Source organism: Bacidia gigantensis (genome assembly GCF_019456465.1).
Source record: "Bacidia gigantensis strain McMullin 20006 chromosome Unknown contig_244, whole genome shotgun sequence".
In the NCBI taxonomy this organism is placed as follows: domain Eukaryota; kingdom Fungi; phylum Ascomycota; class Lecanoromycetes; order Lecanorales; family Ramalinaceae; genus Bacidia; species Bacidia gigantensis.
Window position 1 is genome coordinate 370979 of NW_025408600.1, and position 15672 is coordinate 386650.

A 15672-nucleotide genomic window follows, 5' to 3' on the forward strand; every position below is an offset into this window, starting at 1 on the left:
GCCTCGGACCCTACCCCGCCTTGAATTGGATCTTCAGCTTTCGCTGCCTATGCCTTTCATCATACTTTTGTGCAACGAAACTCATCAATATTTTCAGTAGAGAGAGACATGGACTTTTAGTGTCATTAGTGCTGCACTCTTCGATATGCGGCTGCTGCATACCTCGACTCTGCAGCTAGTAGATTTTCCAAGCAATCAGATCCCGGACTATGCCATTCTTTCGCACACATGGCAAGAAGATGAAGTTCTCTTCGCTGACATGCTATCAGCCAAGGCTCGAGAGAAAAAGGGATACGAAAAGGTTCGAAGCTCTTGTGAAGAAGCTCTCCGCCGTGGGCTGGAGTACATCTGGATTGATACCTGCTGCATCAACAAAGACAGCAGTGCCGAGCTTTCTGAAGCCATCAATTCCATGTATAAGTGGTACGAAAAGGCTATCATTTGCTTTGCTTATCTTGCAGATGTGCCCGCAGACACATCTTTCGAAATTTCAACGTCGGCCCTGACGGGTAGCAGATGGTTCCAAAGGGGCTGGACTCTACAAGAGTTGATTGCGCCATCAAACATGAATTTCTTCTCGTGTGACTGGACTGAGATCGGCAGCAAGCTCTCACTGCGTGGGATCATATCGACGATAACCGGTATCAATGAGGATATTCTTGCCGGTGTTTCTGGCTTTGACAGTGCAAGTGTGGCAAAGAGAATGTCTTGGGCATCTCGAAGAATCACAACCCGAATCGAAGACAGCGCATATTGTCTTATGGGACTCTTCGAAGTCAATATGCCTATGCTTTATGGAGAAGGCGAGAAAGCCTTCTTGAGGCTGCAGGAAGAAATTATCAAAAACTCGGACGACCAGTCTCTCTTTCCTTGGATCGATCCCAAACTACCAGCAGACTCTCATCATGGGCTTTTTGCGAACTCGCCTGCATGTTTCGCAGAGTCAGGCGATGTGTTTCCATACTGCGAAGGGGAAGCTAGCACTCCATACTCGGTCAGCAACAAAGGTCTCCGGATTGAACTCCATCTCCGTCATCATAAAGACGACCTTTATTTTGCAGCGCTCCGTTGCCCGGCGCCTCCAGATTATGTGCAGTTTTTGGGTATCTATGTGAAGCGTGTTCCTACTGGCCATCTTCAGTACACAAGAGTGAAGCCTCAAAGTGTCTACAAGACTGGTCTTAGAGGAAAGCTTGAAACACTTTATGTACGCAGCTCACCTTCAAACAGGCCCCAAGATTTCTATCCTACACATGTATTTCAGCTTCGAAACGGCCTACTTCGTGAATGTGAGCTGGTTGTAATCATCTGGTATTCCGGCCCAAATTACTCTGCGCCGCCTGCTATTGAGTGCAAGCAAAAGTGGCCCCCCACCGCGATCAACCTTGTCTTTTTAAGATCAATAAACAAATCAATGGGCTTTCTGGAGCAATCATAATCAAAAGCAAGTGCAGTGGAAAGTTCGCTATCATGCTGGGTTCCAGAAACGCGTTCGATGTTGGGTTTGACGTGACGACCAGCATTCATGATAATTGTCTTTCCAAGGAGACTCAGAAGATATTCAGTCCAAAAGCACCGGGGACCTGTATGGAACTCGGTAAACTCATGGTTTGCGTCAATGTGCAGCCGCAGATGCAAAACGGGATCAAGTACTATCTGGTGGACCTCGTTGTTGAACCAACTGGCCGTGAGCCAAGTCCTCAAGATGGACGTATTGCCGAAGTTTTGAGTTCTAAGGAGGATAGATTAGGCAGTACTGTCAAACTTTCTGGTCATCGGTGGAAGCATTCCTTTCCGTGGAAGGATAAACAGCCGAGACTCGAGCCAGAACTGAGCTCTTTGCGCTCCAAAGAGCATGTCAATACCTCTGATTAATTAGAAGTCAATCATTTCCGGATACGCAAACGTGAGCAAGACTCAGAGAGGCCTCAGAAACGGCAAAGTTTCCATCCAGATGGGTTGCTGGACCGCCAGGGGTTCTGGTAGATGGACCAATTTAGAGGCTGAGCCAACTACTAGCGGTCTAAACCAAAGTGCAAACCCACTATCCAAGTGCCCGTTTAGTTTCAAGGCATTCTTATTGACATTTCCATGGAATATGAGCTTGGGACATTGTAAGTAGACCAATCGGGGTGCCTATCAGCTCTTACCAATCCTTTTACAATTCCAAACCAACCTTTAACCCATTAGTTGTGCCATTTTGATCGAGTATGGGCTTTGAAGTGGACCACTTGATGGTTGGCCACTCTGCTTTTCAGCTGGTGGGATGGCATGCTTCGGAGGAAATGATTCACTTCAATTCGCCCGATTATCTCGACGGTAATTTTACGCGCCGGCTTTTCGTATTAAGGAAAGTCAGCTGACTTTATCTTAGAATACTGTAAAGTTATCTCACGCTATCTCTAGCGCATACACAGTAAATTACGATGCCCAATCACCAAAGGACGACAGGTCCTTGCGCCGACAATATGTTCGAACATGATGGGTACTCTTGAATCATGATTCAAGACAACTTGGACATGACTTTGGCTGCGACATGGATCTTCTAGAGCTAGCGCATGGGAGCAGGGTGATGTATACAAAGGGCGGCAAATTACTCCAAGCTCCGAGCGCTTCAAGTCCCTACCAATTGTTTTCTTCTCGTGAATGTTGAAATCCTTCCGACACTGGCAGCAACAGCTCCTCAAGTATACCTACACAACAGCGCAAAAGCATCCTTCCTTTCAATTGACCCAAGAACGCCACCTTCTCCAATCCGCGATGTCCCGCTATGCAGACGCTCACTCTGCGCCGAAAGGCCCTGGTGATGCTCGTCCAACTGCTCTCCAAATCGTCAAGGATGAGGGTCTTGAGGGCAAGCTGATTGACAAGGTGGTACTCATTACAGGGTGCTCATCAGGCCTGGGCATCGAAACAGCTCGAGCGATCGCTGCTACAGGTGCCAGGATCTTTGCTGGTGTACGCAACGTCCAGAAGGGCGAAGACGCATTGTCCGACATTCTCAAGAGTGGGAAGGTAGAATTGTTAAAGATGGATCTCAATTCCTTGGAGAGCGTCAGGGCAGCCGCAGAGGTCTTCAAAAGCCGGAGCGAAAAGCTGAACATCATGATAAATAACGCTGGTATGTGGACCCACAACATTACCAAGCATAGACCCGGCGTGCTCAGCTAGTTCGTTGTACAGGTGTCATGGCTACCCCTCAAGGCAAGACAGCCGATGGCTTCGAGACTCAATTCGGCACGAACCATCTAGCCCACTTCCTCCTGTTCCAACTCCTCAAGCCACTCCTCCTCTCCTCTTCCACCCCTGCATTTCCTTCTCGCGTCGTTGCCCTCTCCTCATCCGGTCATCGCACTCACGGCATCTTTTTCGACGACTACAACATCGAAAAGACGGCCTACAATCCCTGGGTCGCCTACGGGCAGAGCAAGACTGCAAACATCTATTTAGCGAATGAAATTGAGCGACGGTATGGCGACCGCGGATTGCACGGATATAGTCTTCATCCAGGCGGGATACAAACCGGATTGCAAAATCACTTGGGCGAAGATATGCAGGCGATGATGAAGCAGCCGGATATCGTGAGAAACATGAAGAGTCCAGAGCAGGGCGCTGCTACTAGCGTATATACAGCGCTAAGTAGGGAGGCAGAAGGGAGAGGAGGCAGGTTTTTTGAGGATTGTGCGGAAGCTCCGCCCGTGGGCGATGGGAAGGGGATGATGGCCGTGGGATATGCGACTTGGGCTTACCATGAAGAGGGAGAAAAGAAGCTTTGGAAGGATAGCCTGAAGATGGTAGGGTTAGAGGATGATGTATGAGTCAAGGGGATAAACTTGACCATTATAGAGACCGATTTCCAGCGGGCATCGACCGCACGTTGCAATGCTCCACACTCTCTTTTGGCTCTTGCTTGAAGTTTCATACACGGGAGCTCTGCAGACGAAGGTCCCGAGATCGAGTTCTAGACTGTGCTTGAGCTCGGATGATGATAATCATACAAGAGCTTCCTGGCTGGCTTGCCATTGTCATAGGTTGCTCGAAGCTTTGAGAAAGGTGTGCGGCTTCGGCGTCATCACTGTAGAGCAGAAAGAAACAAGGGGCTTTGAATGTTGTGACAGCGCAGTATCTTGTTCTTCGACCAAACTGGACCCGGTTGCTCTGCATCCTTCCGTCATGGTTAACGCTAACCAGGATTTCAAGGGGGCATCAGGAAGTGGGTTGCCAGTGGAAGCGCCCCCACCTGATTTTTCCTTCCGCTAATGCAGCTAATAATACAAGATGTGATGGTTGCGAAGTCACGTGAAACTCGATTCAGCCTTGAGGACCCGAGATGGTACAGTCTTTCTCTGCTCATATCGAAGCATTGTCTCCGTGAAAGGGGAATGCGCTTTTGGGTCAGGAGAGCTCTTTGAAGTTGTGTGGTTCTTGTATATGGCTAGAGCTGACCCAATATCTATCGCTCGAAAACGTCGCAATGACGCCTCCGAATCGCGCTCTGACATTAGAGGCACAAAGAGATGATTTATATGTCTCTAAATTGAGAATGAAGTTTAGCTCCCTGTTGACTCGGTCTCAAATCCCAGAAGATGTCGTAGAGCGCCACATGAAGGCTCAGATTTCCCTGTGCCGACGGGAAGACCGAAGATTTTTCAGGCGTCTTTGGACCGACTACAGATGGTTTAAGAACAGATCTGTCAAACCACTTAGCGACCGAATTTTCTACAGTTGGAAATTTGAGGAGGAGACGAGCACTAGCGGGAGTCAAAGTACTGGCTCCCACCCTTTAAAAAAATACCATGTCACTGACTGACTAAGCCAGGTGAAGTCGAAGAGTTGTTATTTGACGATAAAGCGAATTTCTCGACTTTGATGTCAATGTTATCTCAACATCTGCTTTCGCCTTGTGGGAATGGACTACGCTTGTTGTACGTTCACTATATTTTCCTCTCATCGGCAATCCTAACTCAATTCCGTGTTTAGCACATTTTCTCACGACACAACCGCACAGACGCACACAAAACTCTTTAGTGCTAGCCACAAGATACTAGCAACACTCCAAGGGCGTCTTCACTCGCTTCCCCTCGCGCCAAATGATGTTATTGCCTTTTACATCGCCCAAACTTTGCACCTACCGTGGCGATCTTTGAAGGCCCCCACAGATGACTTTTGGCAAGGAACAACGTTTCGCAGGCGTCATCCACCTTCTGTTGGTACGTTAGACTCACCCAAACCAGATTTCATATATCTAGGGTGTCTAAAAGGCCTGGCATATCTAGTGATATCTCGAGGAAACCTAGATCCACAACAAGACGAGCACAATTACATCCATCTTCAGTGGCAATCACAGGCACCTATATTCTCGGGTGATCTGCAGATTTATATGTGGGAGCAACATAAAGCGGCTCCAAGTTCTGCCCATGCTAGAGTCCGGCTTTTCCCTGGACGAGAGGACAGAGAAACGACATTGGTTATTTGGTTCAGATACAAAAGGACGCTAAAATCATTCTACCTTCGCCGAGAATCTATGTCCATGGAAAATAGAAGTTTTACTTCTATCGATCAAATCTGGTCGCCTTTCAGCGAAGTCTTCCTGTCTGTCTGTGCATTGTTTCAGATAATCATCGTTGATACGACAGACTTTCTGCATGAAGCTCATCGACAGATGGATAGCATGGCACGTAAACCATTCTAGATATTATCGCAAGTGTACTGATCGTGATATTCTTATAGAGTATTCTTGCTCGCCAGAACCCAAGTACCTACAAAGTCCGGTACCTAGTGCATTTAGAAGATTGTCGTTCAACCGCTTACAAGGGGATAATGCATGGAGTTTTCGTCCTTGATTGCGTCTCTGAATGGATAAGTACTCAACATAGAGAGAGACCTCTATGGAACGCTGGGAAACCGTTCGAAGACCGCAGGACGGAGCTGAAGACTGATCTGGAGTTTCTCTGCAATGAATTGCTTGAGATGGAAAAAGAAATACTCAAGCTGAAGAGCGGTCTTTACGAGCACCAGGCTTTGGCGCATGATCGCCGGAACTTCACTCTAACCTTCCTTGCTGCAGTTTTCCTGCCACTCTCATTCGTTTCGACATTCTTTGGCATGAACATAAGCACCGCAAATTCTGCAAGCCCAACAGGGTTCTCTAATTGGACTACTGACTGGATAGTCAACTCACCTACAGATACCCAAAACTCGACTAAAGCGTTAGTATCTACAATCGGTACCTCGGGGACACTCACCTTCAGTTGGAAAACTTACGGCGTGACCGCAGCCTGTCTCGTTCTAACTCTTCCACTTTCACTCACAGTAGGAAGCATTGTGCGCAGCATATACAGGAGCACAACTTACTACGCGACATACTGGCGTGTTCTCGCAGTATTTCCGAGCCTTGCGTTCGTAATCCTGAGTATTGGTGGAAGTTACATCCCCGTTTGGCTCCTAACTGTGGGGGTTAACAGCCTACTAACGCTGTACCTACTGTTGAGGTCGATTCTGGCATGGAGAAGTCGGCGAAGGCGTTGGACCTGGACAGTTCTGACACTAATTACAGCTTCCTGCGTCGGGCTAAGTGTAGTGTCTGGTGAGTTCCCGATAATGGTTTTGCCCTGGTTTAGCTTTGCTTTATTTTGGTTCTGGCCTTGGTGGAAGAGGCGGACACAGGAGAGGAATCGACAGCAAGATGCGGTCGCGGATGGCCTGGAGATGACTGACCAATCTCAATCTCAATCTCACACGCAAACGGGTGGTGTGCAAACATAGAAGTCGGATTACAGAGGCTGGCGCATTGACGGTCACCATAGACAGCCTCTTGACGGCGGTAGACCAAGCAGTCTTAGACCGCTCAGTACATATCCACGGATGCCGCCATCATACCTCTTCCACCGGATCACCTTGCTATCGGTGAGCTTTCATGAGCTCTTTCATTCTTTCATATCTTACCTGCACAAGCCTGCGGAGCTGTTCGGGTGAGTTAGAAGTATCATCCGCCCCGCTCCGCCAAGGCTGCCAAGGCTGTTCCCCTCCTTTAATCTCCCCGCCGGCAGGTCTTATCGCACCGCTTTGCCCTCAAACATGCATAAGGCAAGCCATGATTGGTTCAACTCGAGTGGCTATTGATCTAGTGTCTTCCGTAAGCGAGACGAAAAGTGGACAGTGCAAGCTCAAGGTTACATTTACTCGGACCAGCCTGTCATTAACCTTTCTCAGCCTTGTTGACTACCTGGTAGTCGGGTACGACGATTTCCTCGTAGGCGCGAATATATTTAATGAAGGGGATGGGCTTTTTTGAAATGGCTGGATTTGATCTCGAGGCTTTTAAATAGCCTCAACTCCACCACGATGACTGCTTTCACACTAATCATCGCGTTCCAATTGCTGAGCGCAGGCTCGGCTCTCTCCCCCATTGAGCCATTCCTGCTAGCCAAGCCAGACTTCAGCCTTGTAGAGCAGCATCAAGGGAGATGGTCAAACATGTCCATCGCCTTCGATGATCCACTAGATGAGCGCCATCTCTTTTCAAGACAATCTCAAGGCTGTGAGGATCCTGGCTACGGTAATATCTCCACAGTCTTGGCCGGCCCTTGCTCGAAAACCTCCCATCTAATGCGTTAGCAGTACCCTGCCCAAACATCGATAAATGCTGTCCCGCTGGCGACTCATGCCAACAAAGTGGCTGTTGCAGTTACGGCCAAGTTCAATGCTCGAGTAGCTCGTGCTACGATCCAGAAACGCAAGTCTGCTGCAAAGACGGTTTTTCTTGTCCGAAAGGTCGCGACTGCGTGCCCGGGGGCTGTTGTCCAACAGGCCAGCAACCGTGCGGGGCATCTCACTGCTACGATCCGGAAAAGGAGCAATGCTGCAAGGACGCCTCGCGCGGATGTGACAAAGATCTCACCTGCTGCGGCCAAGACTGCTGTTCAAAGTACGCGAAATGCAACAACGGTGATTGCGAGGGGATCACGTGCACGATCACAAGTACTTACTCGACCACGAGTTATGCCACACACGTGAATACCATAACTAAAATCCAAGAGCCCGACGGAGAGGAGGAAGCTCCGGAATTCACCTGTGTACCTGTGACTGCAACAGACGCTGTGGGAGACACGTTAGAGTTAGGTGATGATTGCGGATTGACGTTGCAGCTCGCTATTTTCAACTCCACCAACTCATCATCGAGCACGACGGCGACACCGACACCGAGAATGAAGCCGAGAGCCCCGCAGGCGTCGCCAGCGGACGATACATGTCTTTACACCAGCACAAACATAGTGACATATACGAAGAATACGATCACGACTACCACCACGACTGTGACCAGGGAGGAGCCTACCCAGAGCTTTTCGTGTCCGCCTATGAGTGTCACGAATGGCGTGGGCGATGAGTTGAGCTTGGATGAGGAATGTAAGCTTGCGTTCTCGCCTGGAAGCAGCTCAACTGCGGCGGCGACGACGGGTAGTAGTCAAGGACCTGCTCCTACAAGCTTGAGCGAGGGAACGAGATTACGGAGCGCTTCCGGGTACGCGGTTATGCTCGCCGCACTGCTCTCGACACTTTTTTGTATTTTATGAATGAGAACGCATCTCAATCCTTCCCCACACCTGTTTCAGGCCAGATAACGCAATCTGGTGCTAATGCAACAAACACTGCGCCAATGCATGCAAGCCTTAAGCCATGTGCATTTGCATAACTAGTGTGACTCATGATCCCCACTCACCCAGCCTTACGCGAGAATGAGGCTCTGTGGGAGTCCAGGTGGCTATAAAGGGATGCTCGCTGGAGCGGAGCGCCCGACAGAAAGCCTGACAGCGATGTCAGGATCAAAGCTACTCGAACGAGTCTCGCACTCATTCCACTTCCGTGACCACCATAAGCAGGCTGGCAATGTCATGGTTGCGCCGCTTTATGAGTTCAGCCTTAGTGTGGATGAATCCAGTTATGTTGCGACGATTGAAGACGTGCGGAGGATGTTAGAGGATACGTTTCAAACCACGTATCGCACTGAAGACATCCAGGTATGCTCATTTCCATAGCAAGGCGATGTGGAAGCTAACAAAGTGGTTAGGAGAAACAACACCGTTGGAAGTTTCTCGCTCCACGAAATCTCACAACAGAGGAGAAAAGGTCTTGTTCATACATGAGAAGTGTCTCGGATTGAGCTGATTTCTCTGCAGGCAGTGGTTCAGAAAGCTCGAGATAGAGAGAAAGGCAGCGAAGAAGGCGGCCAGGACGAATTCTGGGGGGTCGGCGAGCAGGGTCTGAGCGCGTGCTTCGAAGCGAGAGTGGGCACACTGATGCATGGGCAGTAGCGTGACGCACCGCGGTGCCCAATGGACTTCCTTTTGGGATCAGGCTGAGGAGCTGAGAAGGTTAGAGGGTGGCTGTAACCGAAGCGATGAGTTAGCAGTCCTGTAGCCTAATCACAGTGCATTAGCGCTCTTCATTCGGACCCAAATGGTAGGGTGATTGCAGCCACTGCCTTGATCACCTGCTCTTCCTGGCGCCCTAGCTCTTCGAGTCGTTCTGGTGTTGCGATGGCAATGAGTTGCAAGTCTGACAGCCAGGCTTCTTTGCGCCACAACGCAAGATTATTTGGAGCACGGCTTGCCCACTCTATGTGTCACGTCGATAACGACACAAACGATCTTTCTACGGCACGAAAAGTCAGCATTGATTGATAAGTGAACATGCCAAGGACGATCCAGGGATGGCAAAGTTACGGTTCTGAATCCAGTCTACCGATCAGCTTGACATCTGAGGCCACATCTGCAGGCAATCGTCTAGACAAGTTCTCTTCAAGTCACTTATCTAGTAGTGTAGACCTGAGATTCTTAGATCTAGGCGAAGACGGTATGTACATATGACTGTCTGGATTTAGGTTATGAAATTCTCAAAATATCTGACGAATTGTAGGGACGCTCAACTCGCGGAGCGAGGCATACATGGTTGCGAGCGATGTTGAGGCCCAATTGCCAAAGTTGGACAAGAAGAAGTCGCGTCTGAGAATAATGTGGGTCAAGCCGTGGTGGCCCCTATATTTATTGACCTCGCCAGCTCCCTACATTCATATCAAAGTCCGCAGCCAATCGAGATCACAGCCTCATTGTTGCGTAAAATTTTCAAGTTTCATGACGTCGATCTTGATTTTCTTGACGTCCTGTTTTCGTTTGGTAGATCACCAAATCAGACAGAAAGTGGAGCCTCAAATTGGACAAGTAAGGCGGAGGGCAATGGGTCGCGAAAATTGTCATATCAATTAAAATATGTCGAGCCAAATCCACTGCCTGGAAAACACACCTTTTCTCCTCGACAGACTGGCATTTATCATCATTCCTGCAAGGCAGAAGGCTTCGATTTGTTGATCTTGTTGCATCCAAGGGAAGAAACTCTACTTGAACAGCAGATCCTCAAGATGGTGCAGGACAAACAAGCAGCGAAGAAGCTTGTAGACTACCCAATGAGGGTGCATCTGCTTGCATATGAGCTCTATATTGGCAACTGGCGTTGGTATTTGCGAGATCTTGGCGAAGAATTAGATCGCAAGGTACCGACCGAGTCCCATCCACGATACACTGCTTCTTTGCCACTGACCTCTCCTCAGAACGACAAGATAATGATAGTAGACCTGGATACGCCCGCAGCTGTGAGCTTGAATCTCGAGAAGGTGCAAGCCCTTCGCAACCTAGGGGACAAGACGCTCACCTTGAATGGTCATTGCACCAGCGCAAAGACTGTTCTAGAGAAATTGAAAGTAATTCCGAACAATGGTTTTACAGATGGCTGGGATGCCGAGCCGTATGTAAATCGTCTAGCTGGGTACATCGACTGCATCCCAGCATTGACATCACGTGTCCAGAATTCGATCGAATTGGTAAGCTGCATCCTTTGGTTCATGCGCAGGATGCTAATGATTGTTCCAAGCATGCATATGCTCTCGATTTGAAAAACCAATTCACTGCAGCAGACATTAATCAGCAAGTTGAGAACATCGCGGAGGATACGAAGCGAGATACTACCTCGGTGAAATGGATCACATACCTCACATTAATATATCTCCCGTGGAGTTTTACGGCAGTAAGTCTAGCGGTGTCATTGCCTGGAGATGCAAACGGTGTTCTGACAGCGCCTAGACATTGTACGGAATGAACGTCTTTTGGTTCAATCAGAGTACCAGACGTCTGGCCGTTTCTCAAGATATTTGGATTTGGGTTGCAACAGCTGTGCCCTTGACCGTCCTGACAATCGGGTGCTACCGCGTCATGAACACATATATCAAGGCCAAGCCTCATAACGATAAGCTTTTTGCTCAGGCCAATGTTGAAAAATCGATGAGCGGCCCTTGAATGCCGAGCACGATCAGTTCCTTCAGATATTCGGTCGAATCAGGAGGACCTTGTTCTAGCCTTCAGGGAGCTTGTACATATCGCATAATGCCCTTCTTTGGACAGCAGATGATGAGCTCGTAGTGTCTACCAACATGCTGGATGGCCATTACAGCTCGTGATTCGCTTGTGACTTTATCTGCTAGCTTATGCTTTTTCACGAAGCTCTTCTTGCCCTGGGACGAAGTTGCGATCTCAAAACCGAAAATGCCACCGTTTCGAACGCACAGTAACATATCCTCACTTGGAAGCAAGCCACATACGGTCTTCTTCATTTCGGTTGGATCCCTTTCCTTCGCCTTTCGGTCTTCAGATGACGGCTGAGCGATAAAAGCGCTGTTCAATTCGCCGATGACGCAAAACATCGAGTTGAAGGAGGGCCAGATTGCGCTTTCATATACGCTAGAAGTCTCTTTCTGCGACAATTCAGTAATTGCAGCCTAAAGGCTTTGCACAACTCACTCCGCTAATGCCAATCGAACGGATTGGCTCTAATGATTGTGTCGTCCCTTCACAATTAAAAACGTTGACGTGGTCATTAGCGGCGCCTGGCCCTTTGTTCCATACGAAGAGAATAGGTTCGTTTCTTGCGAAGGCGATTGCACCCACTCGAGCGCCGTCATGCTGAGGTACATTGATCTTGAATAGCTCAGCTGAGCTGGACACTTCGTCAACACATATGCAGATGAAATCTCAAATGATGGCTTACTGTGGAAAATGCAGACGGACGTGTGTTCTGTACGCGCACGCCGTCACGCCCGTGCAAGATATTGTGACTTTCGAGAGCACACCATGAAAATCTTCTTTGAAAATCCATGGCCCACCTTCCAGACTTTCCGCGTCGAGGTCGTAAATCTCTATCTGTGGAGTCTCAGAGTTAGCTTAGAAGGCCTTCGACCCTTAGATTGACGAGACGGGCTGTGTGAGGTGCTGCGATATAGAAAAGGAGGAGATCGGTCACAGGGGAGCTTACATGTTTGTTATTATTGTTGTCACTCCCCCAAGCAGCAAAATACGGATACGCTAGACACAAACCGGCATTGCTGAGCTTTGTACTCAAACCTCGATTCTCAATTTTCGATGTGCTAGTGCTAGTGGGCATTACCCAAACTCGACTTTCATCTGTTTCACATAAAACTGCAGCTCGCGCTCCTGTACTCTCGACTGCAAGTGCCCTAATACTCGATCTTTCCACGCCAAACTGAAGTGGTTTGGACGGTTCTAGGCGAAAGACTTTATCGGATCGTAAAGGAGTTGAGGGTCTGAGTTGCAATGTCAGTAATGGAGGTGTATGGATCGGTCTTCGACTGACTGGTGCTGCGGAGCTTTCTGTGGTATTTCCAAGTCCTTGAAAGGCGTTGTTGGTAGACATGTGACTAGGTGTTGTCTGAACGGTGCTGCTCCGCTGACTTGAGATTACTTCGATATCATTTACTGACTCTTGTTCGGGGGGCGTATCAAACTCAGCGCGCTGAGGCGTTCTATCTCCATCATGAAATATCGATCCATTCTGTTGATGGCCCAAGGGTACAATTTGATGTGCGACTTGAGGAATTGTCAAGGCACTTGGACCGGGTTCTGAGCTTGGCTGTATGGATTGGTACTCATTGCGTGCCAATTCACTCAACGATGAGTGGATATGAGCTATGCCTGGTCGGGAGGCTTGACAAGGTCTCAAGATTTCTCTAATCAGAGCGATCCACTTGGGCACCCAAAGCGGTACGCTGGCTGTCTCAAGCCTCCTAAGCCAGGCAACAAGGTTTGGTTTCAGCACGGTATTCGCTTCGGTAACGACACTTTCGGCAGTGATAGATGTAATGCTTGACTCGTAGAATCTGGCGTTCTGGCCGTCCCACTTGGCGCGGCGCATATCTTTGACTCCTTGATTCTTGGCCAGACTGAAGCCCAACAAGTCGCACATCACGCACGCGAACGACCACTCGTCGCATCTCCGACTATCCAGCCTTTCACCCTCGCCTTGTGCAAATAGTAGCCTAGACTCTTTGTCTTTTTCTAGTACGACCTCAGGTGGCTGGTATGGACCATGTCCCCGGGGGGCCTTTGATGTTGATGAGCTTGTCACACGCTCGGCGAAATCTCTAAGGGTTACGTTCTGGTTGGGTCTGGCATTTGTGGACTTTTCAAAGGCTGAAATACCAAAATCTGTCAGTTTCCACTCGCCAGCTGGTGTTTTCACGTCATCTGGATGGCCATCAATGAGAATGTTGTCCGGTTTGAAGTCACAGTGAGCGATATAATAGTCATTGTTGCCATATATTTGAAGTTGTTCGTGAAGAAACCGTAGCGCACCTGCTAAACTCCAGGCTTGCTTGATGATTGCCCTTTGTCTAGTCGTCTCATTCTGAAGCAGAGGAAATCTGTTTTCGAAAAGATACCACTGTTTTGAATCTGTGGTGCCTTTCTCTGGGTCGGCACCTTCACGGAGAAAGATCTCAAGATTGAAATGATGTACGTAGGGAAACAGGATCAAGAACTTGTAACCATCCTGAGAGTTACCATGCTGGATAGCAGCGAGATGCCGAAGAATGTTTTTCCGATCATTTAAAGAATCTTTAATGAGATCAAGTCTTTTGACCTCTCTTTGAAACGAGACCTCAGATCTGTCTGGCTTGAACTCTTTGCAAGCAACAACTTTGACCTTTGTGTCTCAGAATGGGAAACATCTGGCAGGAGAAAAGACTCACATCTTGAAAAGGTAAACTTGTCCCATCTGATAAGACCTCCGCAAAGCACTCAGCTGCAATAGTCCTCTTGGTCACCTCTCCTGATCCACCTCTACCCAGCGGCTCCGGGTTATCAATGAATGGGAGACGGTGGTTTTGATCGACGGTTTGTTTGTCATTTCCCTCGTTATGCTCGATCACGACTGGCTTGAACATGAATTGATAGTCGTGAAAAATCTCTTTTTGAGCTCCGAGAACATCCAGCTGTGCCAGACTAAAGAAAAGATTACTATCCTTTAAATCGCTCCGAAGGAAGACTGGTCGGAAGCGCTGAAGATCCCATCCTATTAGCACTAGGAGCGAAAGTACGCGCAGATAGTCTGTCTTCAGTGCTTTTAACTCCTCACGATTAAGATTCTCAAAAGCTAGAATGGAAGATGGCGGATGTCTGTCCCAAATTTCGTCCAGCTTTTCCTTCGTGATGAACTTCTCGCTCATTCTGTTCGGAAGATACATCGCGGCTTTGATTTCTCCTTGGATTTTAATGATGAGTTCGTCCCCGAAGGAACCTTGGTGGCTCAGGACTTGTTGTGATTTCTCCTCATGGCGGGAAGGGCCAGGTTTTTCCCGATTGAATAGTCTCCTCATCCAAGCCAGCATGTGCATTTGAAAAGGGGACTTCAGAAGGCAAGCATAGACACTTCGTATAAGAATTCAGGAGATCAGAATTCCCGTCGAATTTGTTTTAAGCGCATACAAAGTCATACTTATTGTCAAGTATCACCTACAGAACGCTCCAAATATTCCATAGACACCGAATCGTAAATATGCAGTGTCCACGGCGCACATAGCTTAGCTGCTACCTTGGTCGCCCTTCTGGGCGTGAAGTGTTCAGAATCTGGAATTCATGTCTTTGGAGTATAATGAGAATGTTGATAAGAAGAAGTCCTACTTAGCGACCATAGATGAAAAACAAGGCCCCCAGGCGATCGTGCGATTTAAGGGTCAGTGACAAGGCCAGCGAGTAGCACGAAATTGGGGGACGCTTAGACCTTGGCCCCCAAAGTTCATGCTAATCTTGCTCGTGAGCTGGGCGCCAGACAGTCGAAGCCACAGTATGAGTCTGCCTGACGAAAGATAGTGACTGGCGAATGAGAAGAAGCTCGTTGTCGCCGCACGACGCGCTAAGACGCCATTGTGTACAAATATGGCCGCAGATCTCGGGACGAAGCCAAAAAGGTGTGCTTGCGCAACGCTCGAATCGAATCGCAACTGCTTTTGACCGACAAATAGTCATGCGACACCCCTCGTCATCCCTGTCTGTGGCTTCTCTGACTGATTAGCCCACGCCAATTACCGCGCTAGCCCACACACCCTGTGCACAAGGCAGCTCACGCTGGCCAGAAGAGGAAAGGTGACCAGCCACGTCTCTCGGCGGCCGAGAAGGGCGCCGCGGGCGAAAAGGCTCTGTGCGCTGTGTGACAAGGCTGAGCCTTCTTGCGTTTCCAATTTCACGACTTCTTCGTCTCGCCCATGATCATTTCCTCAAGGAAAGTGCTCTTCAACGTTCTTCAAGATGAAGCTTTAAATGCGAGTTTACAATC

General features: G+C 48.8%; 6 protein-coding genes across 6 annotated transcripts; 5 read left to right on the forward strand and 1 right to left on the reverse strand.

Annotated features, from left to right (window-relative positions):
- Positions 1–145: 145 nt before the first annotated feature.
- Positions 146–1875, forward strand: KY384_004802 (uncharacterized protein; the record flags this gene model as incomplete). The annotated part of the gene is made up of 2 exons (XM_044813305.1): positions 146–1362; positions 1485–1875. The coding sequence occupies 2 exons, from the start codon at positions 146–148 to the stop codon at positions 1873–1875; spliced, it is 1608 nt and encodes a 535-aa protein (XP_044669583.1).
- Positions 1876–2760: 885 nt separating this feature from the next.
- On the forward strand, positions 2761–3818 carry KY384_004803 (uncharacterized protein; the record flags this gene model as incomplete). The annotated part of the gene is made up of 2 exons (XM_044813306.1): positions 2761–3121; positions 3184–3818. The coding sequence occupies 2 exons, from the start codon at positions 2761–2763 to the stop codon at positions 3816–3818; spliced, it is 996 nt and encodes a 331-aa protein (XP_044669584.1).
- Positions 3819–5159: 1341 nt separating this feature from the next.
- Positions 5160–6765, forward strand: KY384_004804 (uncharacterized protein; the record flags this gene model as incomplete). The annotated part of the gene is made up of 3 exons (XM_044813307.1): positions 5160–5210; positions 6465–6586; positions 6657–6765. The coding sequence occupies 3 exons, from the start codon at positions 5160–5162 to the stop codon at positions 6763–6765; spliced, it is 282 nt and encodes a 93-aa protein (XP_044669585.1).
- Positions 6766–7344: 579 nt separating this feature from the next.
- On the forward strand, positions 7345–9311 carry KY384_004805 (uncharacterized protein; the record flags this gene model as incomplete). The annotated part of the gene is made up of 5 exons (XM_044813308.1): positions 7345–7572; positions 7621–7947; positions 8040–8406; positions 8758–9017; positions 9177–9311. 5 exons carry the CDS (start codon positions 7345–7347, stop codon positions 9309–9311), a joined length of 1317 nt encoding a protein of 438 aa, XP_044669586.1.
- A 378-nt stretch (positions 9312–9689) lies between these two features.
- Positions 9690–11345, forward strand: KY384_004806 (uncharacterized protein; the record flags this gene model as incomplete). The annotated part of the gene is made up of 4 exons (XM_044813309.1): positions 9690–9852; positions 9966–10873; positions 10924–11076; positions 11133–11345. 4 exons carry the CDS (start codon positions 9690–9692, stop codon positions 11343–11345), a joined length of 1437 nt encoding a protein of 478 aa, XP_044669587.1.
- Positions 11346–11407: 62 nt separating this feature from the next.
- Positions 11408–14734, reverse strand: KY384_004807 (uncharacterized protein; the record flags this gene model as incomplete). The annotated part of the gene is made up of 5 exons (XM_044813310.1): positions 11408–11800; positions 11847–12042; positions 12094–12245; positions 12496–14043; positions 14090–14734. 5 exons carry the CDS (start codon positions 14732–14734, stop codon positions 11408–11410), a joined length of 2934 nt encoding a protein of 977 aa, XP_044669588.1.
- Positions 14735–15672: the final 938 nt, after the last annotated feature.